Source organism: Limulus polyphemus, unplaced genomic scaffold, assembly GCF_000517525.1.
Source record: "Limulus polyphemus unplaced genomic scaffold, Limulus_polyphemus-2.1.2 Scaffold1588, whole genome shotgun sequence".
In the NCBI taxonomy this organism is placed as follows: domain Eukaryota; kingdom Metazoa; phylum Arthropoda; class Merostomata; order Xiphosura; family Limulidae; genus Limulus; species Limulus polyphemus.
In genome coordinates this window covers 182,994-192,826 of record NW_013667198.1, presented here as the reverse complement: position 1 = coordinate 192,826, position 9,833 = coordinate 182,994, and the positions used below count along the sequence as shown (strand labels likewise).

At 34.9% G+C, this 9,833-nt stretch overlaps 1 protein-coding gene across 1 annotated transcript; it reads left to right on the top strand.

Moving 5' to 3' along the window:
- Positions 1-567: 567 nt before the first annotated feature.
- Positions 568-4,088, top strand: LOC106464214 (protein FAM43A-like). The gene has a single exon (XM_022391921.1). The coding sequence runs from the start codon at positions 1,053-1,055 to the stop codon at positions 1,983-1,985; it is 933 nt and encodes a 310-aa protein (XP_022247629.1). The 5' UTR covers positions 568-1,052; the 3' UTR covers positions 1,986-4,088.
- Positions 4,089-9,833: the final 5,745 nt, after the last annotated feature.

Below are 9,833 nucleotides of genomic sequence, written 5' to 3'. Positions count from 1 at the left end.
GACTTGCCGCTGTGCCACTGATGGGCAGAACACAGATAGCCCATTGTGTAGTTTTGTGCTTAACTACAAACAAACAAACACGCTCAACATAAAAAATAACAGGATTATCTTGAGTACTTGAGTAACGTAACATATTATGCTAATATAATAAGTGGTCAAACAAGGATTTATAAGCATAATAAAGTGATTAATTTAGGTAGAACATACTACACGTTTCGACTGAACATTGATATGTGTTGTGTGTTTAATGCTGTGCAAATACATTTCAAGTGGTTTTATCCTAGTTTTTGATCTTGAAGCATCAACATAATTTTAGCAATATAAACATTAAATAACGAAAGTGTATACCACACTTACATTGGTTTTTCATCTTTTTTGTTTACCACGTGAGTAAAAATCCAGCAAAACACGTATTGCCGGGAAGTGGCTTCTCGTGGGAGCTTCGGTTCGACACCTAACAACGGTTTTACTTCGACCAATGAGATCTGCGAATGCTTTCATGACGTCACGCAACAGAACTAGCAGCAGGTAGTAGCCGTGTGTGATTGCAGCGTCAGGTACAAGTTTCGGATGGTTACTATGGCGAAGGTTTGTGCTGGTTTAACAAATAGTTCCAGTATTCAAAAAATATATTTTATCTGACTTTCAAACCATCAAGCTAAGATTTGTGTGACAAAGTAAGTGTTAGGGATCAGTAGTGGATTCTAAATTCTGTAAATCACCAAGTGGTGATTATCAGTGCTATCTGTCTTCGCGCGCGCTGGCTCCGTGCAAGAATCCCAGATCTCTGAAAGGCTGTCTCGAGCAGGTGTTAGCGACGTCAGGGAATTTCAGGACCCTGCGGCGACGTCTAAAAGAAGCCAAGCAAGGAACGGCGCTGGGTACCCGTTCCTAAAGCCATTGAACTGACCTTATTCAGCGATAGTTTTTCATTATGAGCGTAGAATAACATAAGAATGGCGCTAGGAATTAGTTTAGCGTCTATCTTCACATATCGCATGGGATTATGCAGCGTCTTGTGTAACTAATAGTGTGCTCAAAGAAACAAAATAATGGCTGTGTCAACCAAGTCTTTTTCTCCTTCTAACGTGAAACGAAAACTCAAGTTCTGGAACAAGAAATCGTTATCGATAACCGAGTACGACCCTACATACAAAGTGATCTACCTAGGAAACGTTGTAACGCCATGGGCAAAAGGAGAAAATTGTGTAGAGAAACCGCTGTCTACTTTGTGGAAAAATTACTGTTCTAATGTTAAACAAGAAATCAACATGAAAGTTACGGTGTGCAGCTCGGGTATCAAAGCAGTAACAAAGGAACACGGGCTTACAGAGTATTGGGCCAACAGAATAACGTTCTGTACTCACAATCCTCATTATCCACGGGTATTCTGCTGGGTGTATCGGCACGAGGGTCGGCGGATGAAACAAGAGCTGCGGTGTCACGCGGTTCTGTGTACAAAAGACGAAAAGGCTCAAACAATGGCAATTCAACTAAACCAAAAACTTTCCGCAACTCTTCAAGAATTTCGTCGAGAAAAGCTCAGTCGACAAAAGGCGCGATTGTCTCTAGCAAACACTGCTGTTGACCATCCAAGTCTTCCTCGAAGGAAACAGCTGTTGATTACTGGGACAATAAACTTTAGACCTCCAATGGAACGCTCAAGGAGTGCCCCCAAATTAACATCCATCGACGAGATTGAAGAGGAGCTGGAAGAAGAGGAAGATGACTTCGAGGACTTGATGAGTGGCTCGTTGGTTTCAGAACAGGAGTCAACGTCTGACATTGTACCAGATGATATAGACACTCTGTCGGACCAGTATCTGGTTATGGGCAGAGAGAGCGATTCGCTCGACTCAGATTCCGTGGAGGAGGTTCCCAATCCTCGTTCTCTTAAACCGCTGAACTCAATAGATGAAGAAACGGACAATATCTCTGATGAGTCTGGCTACTCAGAAGAGAAAGAATACGTTTCGAGAATGTAGTACACGATACTTCCAGACTTCAGCCAATCTCTCAGGAAGAATCGTTTAAAATGGAGGTGTAAATAGTGTAAAAAGTGTGATTCGATGCTACTTCCTTTCCCACTCGAGAAATGCTTGTCATCTTTTCTTTTTTCTCTCTCTTTTTAACTAATTCTGTAGGTAGGTATGGCTTTCCCATAGCTTTTAGTGGACAAATGTTAGCGATTTTTCTTCTTTAAGTTCCACATATTCATGCTACTAGCTTAAAATTGTGGTTTTTGAACGAGGAGTAAACAAATAAAACCTTTTAAAGCATAAAATAATTTCACATTTGGTACATCGTTGTTTATTCACCAAAAAAAACTTCAGTGTTTTATCAAATCTTATCTCCAGACTGGTCACGATACTACCGAATCAAGTGTTTGAGAACGAGAGTTATTATGAAAAGTTACGGTGGTGTGTGCTATGAATCAAGTAATTTTCGCTTTGTTGGTGTTGGCGCACAAAAATATATGAGGTTTATATGACCATGACAAACCTGATGTTTACCCTCTAATTATCTTGCTTGCTCTGTTTATTAACGTTAAGCTACACTTGTCGATAATGATGTAATCATATCTTTATATGTGTGTGTGTTTACATATAATATAATATAAGTGTCTCCAGTTCGCTGCAGTTCGGAACTTTGGAAGTCTAATATTAGGCCTAATAAACTCTCTGAGCTGTTGCCACGTGTATTAAAGTTATATAAAAACTATGTCTTACAAAAGTTAGTTCATACATTCAGTCGTTTACAGATTTTAAGATAGTCAAGTAGATGTCCAAAAGCTAAGTTCATTTGTGTTATACGAAATTTAAAGGCAGTCTTTTTGCTCCTTTATTATTAAGCACAAAGCTACACAATGGGCTATCTGTGCTATGCCCACTGGTGGGGTAAAGGTAGATGTAATTTGATATTTAAGTATTCCCCAATTCTCGACTTGCTCATTTAAATAAATTATATATCCAAAACGTACTAGAACGATGCACGTTCCCGTTACAGAAATGTATGTGGGAAATAACAAGAAAAAATTACTACTGGTTGAGGAATCAACGAAATTTCGGAAATTAATTCTTTTTTTTTACCATTTTTAATATTTTTTGTACTGTATTTGTTATCGTATGTGTAAGTGTATATAACCCCTCATTTATCTAGTCTGGGTCTCAGACTGAATTTCATTTATTGTCGTTCAAATGTTTTGATATTTAATGAATGCAATAAATGGCTTTTGTCATTGTACGTTTTACGTACTGCATTATAACACTTACGTAAAAAAGAACTATACACGAGTTGTTAAAGGGGTAAAAAAAAAAAAACTTGTTTATCCTGAAATTATGATTTCCATTATATTTCAAATGATATAAACATTTCTGTTGACACAGATAAATCGAGAAAACTTATTTTATTGGTTTTAATTTTTTACCAAATCATGCTTCGTATTGTCCAATATTAATTTCCAACATTTTAATTTCTAGGTTAACTTGCACATATCTTCATAACCATTAGTGTTTAGGACTAACTACCAATAATCTATAATTTTTAACATTACTCAAAAATCTCATTTAGTGTTCCCTAACTGTATTGTAAGTGCAACAACAGTACAGTCATTGTTGTGAGAGACAATTATCGAAATGCTCTTGTATTATATAGGTTTAATTATGCCCCCCGCAATGATCGAACCCCGAACTTTAGCGTTACAAGCACGCAAGTTTTTAATGAATGCAGCGAAGATAGCCATTTGTGCACCTTTGAGATTTAACGATACTTTAAAAGACTCCAAGACAGTACAAAAGTACAAAATTATGAGTGCCTAAATCGAGACGAAGCACTTTAGCCAAACAGTATAGATTTTGAAAAAAACGTTAATACATCCGCAGTTGCTTCATATGTTTAAGAAATCACTTACCTCAAAGTTCTAAGCTATAGTTAATGTAAAATGAAATGGTTTTCTTAGGCAAACGCTTTCTTGTCTTTAGAAAAAACGAATAGTTAAAGACAGCTTCCTTATTATTGAAATCACACGAGGTACAATAATAACTTTAATATGATAGTTAAATACATGAATTATTGTACAAAAAAAAAAAGTAAACACACACTGAATTACGTGAATTAATGAAAGCATCTGTAAACACCCTGATATCCCATACTGGATGAATAATACTATTGTACTAATATGTTAATTTCTTCTTTCCTTACAATTATGACGTGGTTTGATCTGTTTCACAAGATTTACCTTCACAGTCAGCCTTTTAACAACCTATATTGTCTTATATGAATTATGTATGAACATTATGTGTATAGTTAAATGTAATAGCTAAGGTACTCTTACTGCTATTTTCATGTCAGCAGTACATTCCAGACGCACTAGTACGTATGTCGTTATTATGTATAACATGTCAGGTCTCGTGATGTTTTTCACACTGCCATTCTCGTAAGATAACCATTACATTGAGTATATAATGATGATTGTTGTTATTTTTTTTCACTGTGCAATATAAATGAATGTAAATAAAAACGGAAAAATTCTTACTTCGTGGTACCTTTGTTCAATCAAACATTCTTAGAGAATTTCATAAAAACATGATAGATCGTTATACACACAAACACACACACAAAACAAAAACAACATGTTTCAGGTTTTAGAATTATTTAATCATATTATCATCCACGTTGGAATCTTAAAATTAAAATCACATTTGAGCCTTCTTTGACATAGCTTTGTAGAAGAGGGTGAAGGGTTAGTTTAAGGTTCTCAGAAATAAAGAAAAATGTTGTTCAAATGTATTGGTGGAAAAAAAGTTCCACATTTTTATGAACTATTTTAAAACCTAATTTCTTGCAGGATTTTTTTTTATTTGTTTTAGACTGTAGCGTAACCGAAGTTTCGAGAGGTATACCTTAATTGATGAACCAAAATACTTTCGCAATAAACGACGGGTCTGGCACGGTCTGGTGGTTGGATTGCGAGTTCGAATCCCGTCACCGCACGTGTTCGTTCTTTCAGCCGTGGGGACAATATAACTTTACGGCAAATCCCTCTATTCATCGGTATAAAAGAGTAGCCCAAGAGTTGGCGTTGGGTGGCGTTGACTAACTGTTTGTTTGTTTCGAATTTCGCGCAAAGCTACACGAGGGCTATCTGCGCTAGCCGTCCCTAATTTAGCAGTATAAGACTAGAGGGAAGGCAGCTAGTCATCACCACCCACCGCCAACTCTTGGGCTACTCTTTTACCATTATAGCCTCCACGGCTGAAAGAGCGAACACGTTTGGTGGGAGAGGATTCGAACCCGCGACCCTCAGATTGCGAGTCGAGCGCCCTAACCACCTGGTCATGCCGAGCCCGTTGGCTAACTGACTTCAATTCTATCACTTGTGATGACTAGCGCAGGTAGCCCTCGAATAGGTTTGCGCAAGATTCAAAAACAAATAAATAGTAAACGATATTGCAATTATTGTAACGCTTTCATATACTTTATATGTAAGTTTTGTATCATTTTAATTTGCCTTTGTTATTTTGACCCGTGTTTACAACTTTCACCGAACGTTTTACTCGAGGTTTTAAATATCCAAAACAATGTCTTGCTAAAAACATGCACATTTGCTACCTCCTATCGCGTGTTATTATAATTGTGAAGCATGTGTATCTGCTAACTGTTATTACGTCATATTAAGTTGTTGAAGCATGTGTGTTTGTTAACTTCTATTGCATCATGTTAGGTTATTATAGCATTTCTAATCAGTCAATAGAGGGTTAGTTTAACTCCGTGTTTTGATTAAATGAAGAAAGAAGTAAAATTCGGATACCAACTTATGAATAATTGAAAGTTATTTTATATTAATTTGTCTCTTTTTTTTAAGCAATTAATTTAAAATATTTTTACAAATAAAGAAAGGTCACGAGTTACTGCGTATTTGGAAATCCTTTTTATACTTGATATATTTCACCTGGGTTTATGATACGTGAGTTATCTATGCAATTTGTACTTTTATCTGTTATTATCACAGTTGTAGTAATTGCGCTATAAGTATTGTGTTCACATGATACAGGAATTATATAACACCATCATCCGGCTAAGTAACAACGTTACCACAAAGACGATCCATTATATGTATGTCAGTGAATTAGCAAGCTCAATTGTCGTAATATTTTAAATATATTAATATGATAACTGGAAATTGTCCGACCGTGTACGTGAGCTATTCTGTTTCGGGATTTTTGTTTCCAGGGAAGAGAAGTAGAAAAGCTCCTGAACTAGGGCACATTTCCACTTTTTGGCTGGCTCGATTACCGTTATTGTTTGTATGGTAACTGGAAACTGTCTGACGGTTTACATGGGCTATCTTGTTTTAGAAATTTTTGCCACAGAAGGGTGATAAAAAGCGTTTTGAAATAGTGCACAGTTCTGCTTTTTGTAGACCTTTGGCTTTGAATTTAAAGACACAAGTACATAATCAGTTAAATAAGTCAATTACCACCTCCCACAAAGCAAGGTATGCAGTTAGCATCTAATGAAGTCATTAATGATTTAATAACAAAATAATAAAAAGAAGGGGGAACGTTATCTAACAATGTCCTTTATAGAATTTTTTCTTCCTTATCGGGTATTTTAATTTAAATCTTACAACCAGAAAATACGATGTTACTTCTTCAATACCAAACAGCAATACGTTTTAAAGTTTAAAAAGAAAGCTGTGTCTTTATTTGTCTTTGTCCTGTATTCAGATATTGTTCAAAGTTTTTCTTAACTCATCAGGCCAAATGATAAGATAGTTCTAAATTTTCCTTAACCTATCAGTGTCAACACGCCAAATAATAAAAAAAGTTTCAAAGCTTTTCTTGATTTCTCAGTGTCATCAGTCCAAATGATAAGATATAGTTCAAAGTTTCCCTTAACCTATCAGTGTCATCACGCCAAATAATAATAAAAAAAATGTTTCCAAGCTTGTCTTAATTTATCATTGTCATCAGGCCAAATAATAAGATATGGTTCAAAGTTTTCCTTAATTTATCAGTGTCATCATGCCAAATTATAAAATATGTTTCAAAGCTTTCCTTAACCTATCAGTGTCATCAGGCCAAATAATAAAATATGTTTCATTGCTTTCCTTAACCTATCAATGTCATCATGCCAAATTATAAAATATGTTTCAAAGCTTTCCCTAATTTATTGGTGTCATCACGCCAAATAAGAAAATATGTTTCAAAGCTTTCCTTAATTTATCAATGTAATCACGCCAGATAATGAGATGTGGTTCAAAGTTTTCCTTAACCTATCAGTGTCATCATGCCAAATTATAAAATATGTTTCAAAACTTTCCTTAATTTATTGGTGTCATCACGCCAAAAATGAGATGTTGTTCAAAGTTTTCTTTAACCTATCATTGTCTTCAAGCCAAATAATAAAATATGTTTCAAAGTTTTCCTCAATTTACCAGTGTCATCATGCCGAATTATAAAATATGTTTTAAAACTTTCCTTAATTTATTGGTGTAATCACGCCAAAAATGAGATGTTGTTCAAAGTTTTCCTTAACCTATCAATGTCTTCAAGCCAAGTAATAGAATATTAAAATATAGTTATGGTTAAGTTCAAGGTTTCTTTCTAGCCCTTAAATAACAATATATAAGGTTTAAAAATGGCTTCATAGCAGACGGGAATGTAGAAATAGTCGACAAACTTTTCCTGTATCTCTGTCTGATAAAGAAAAAAAAAGTAGGATAAATAATATAATTAATAATAAATAACACAATGGATGGAGGTGGAAGGGAGATACAGTTTTGTATTGCTATATTTTGGTTTATCTAATATCATATAATTATAATACGAAATTTTGTAACATTGTTATTGTTCCTCTGTCCATCCAAGGGATCCATAATTGTTATTGTACCTTACTAGATTATTTCAGCTCATAAAGGGTTATTGCTTCCCTTGATGTTACATTTGATCGTAGTGTATTTTTAACAATCCTTCTGAACACCAAGGCAACCTTGAAACGTCCATATCGATAAAGGGTTAGATTTCAATAGAAGATAACACAGAGTCAAATGTTTCGATATGACATACAATTTATTGCTGTTTATATCATAATACAAAACGTAAGGAGGATGGGGATAAAACCTTCTGTTGGATCTCTCAATCCACAATTCACACTGATCGAGGTCAAGAATGCATTCACCTTTAATTTATTTGCCTAGGAGCGTCAACAAATACTGGGGTTGGAGCTAGTTGTTGTTGTCGTGTGCAGTTTTAATGTTAGTTGAGTTTTAAAACCTGTTCGAAGAGTGTTTCGTCGTTTATGCGAACGTTCACAACTTCTACTCGCCTCATTAATTTTAATAACATAGTGGTGGTTACTGTGGGCAAGTTTCCCATAGGCCTTTGAAAAGCCTTGTTAAGTTATAGCCTTCTAAAGACCTAGATTCACATCCGCTGTGCTTGTCTAGCGATGTCTTCATATCTCCAAAATGCTAACATAAAAAAAAGCTTCACTATTTTTATCAAAAGTTAGTTTGTTTGTTTTAGGACAAAGCTACATTGGCCCATAAGCTGTGTCCGCCGCGGGGACTTGAACCTCAGATTTTAGCATTGTAAGTCCCTAAACTATGCCTTGTTCCACCGGCAGACTTTCATCAAAAGATAATGATGCTATTACACTAATAACATTAATGTAATATTTACTAACTATAATACTTAAAACGTGGAAATAAATATAGTTACTTGAAACGTGGAATTAATTGTAATTACTAGAAAACCTGGAACTAGCTATAATTACTTGAAAGCGTGCAACTAACTAGAATACGTAAAACATAGAAATAACTATGGTTATTAGAAAACGTGGAAATAAATACAATTACTTGAAAACGTGTAAATAACTACAATTACTTGAAAACGTGTAAACAACTACAATTACTTGAAAACGTGGGAATAACTATAATTACTTGAAAACATGGAACTAACTATGGTCACTTGAAAACGTGGAGCTAACTATGGAGCTAACTATTGTTACTTAAAACTTGGAAATAACTATAGTTAGTTGAAAACTTGAAATTAATTATAGTTACTTGAGACATGAAACTATAGTTACTGAAAACGTAAAAATAAATATAGTTACTTGAAAACGTGGAACTACTCGAGTGTTAAATTCACTAATCAGATGATGCGTAAATCAATATTATAAGAAGTACTTAACGTTGTACTTGTGGCGATTGGATATCAATAGTTGTCGCGGTCTCTAGCATATATGATTTGTTTTGTTTTGAATTTCGCGCAAAGCTACTCAGGGGCTATCTACGCTATATGTCCATAATTTAGTAGTCACAGACTAGTCAACATCATCCACGGCCAACTCTTGGGCTACTCTTTTAACAACAAACAGTGTGATTAACTGACACATTATAACGCCCCCACGGCATGTTTGGCGGCAGAGGTGAGAACCTGCAAATTGCGAATCGAGCGCCCTAACCACTAGACTATGCCAGAACTACACGTTTTCGAAATTCAGCTCAGATGATCCCGAATAATATGTCGAGAATATCGAGATTTCTGCTTGTTAACTAACATAAAGTTATATACTTTACTCTAAACATTTTTACATGAACAAAGTTTCAAAAACCTTTTAGCATACAAATTATTTCCAGAAACTATTAGTACATATTATCAGTTTTTGAGCAGTGTTCAAAATTCAATAAACTTTCACCAAGTACCAAAACTTGAACTAAAAACTTTTAAAAATACATTGTGTAGCTTTGTTATTAAAAAATATTTTGTCTATTGTTTGTTTCTTGAGTTTCGCTTAAAGCTAGTCAGGGATATCTGTGCTAGCCATCC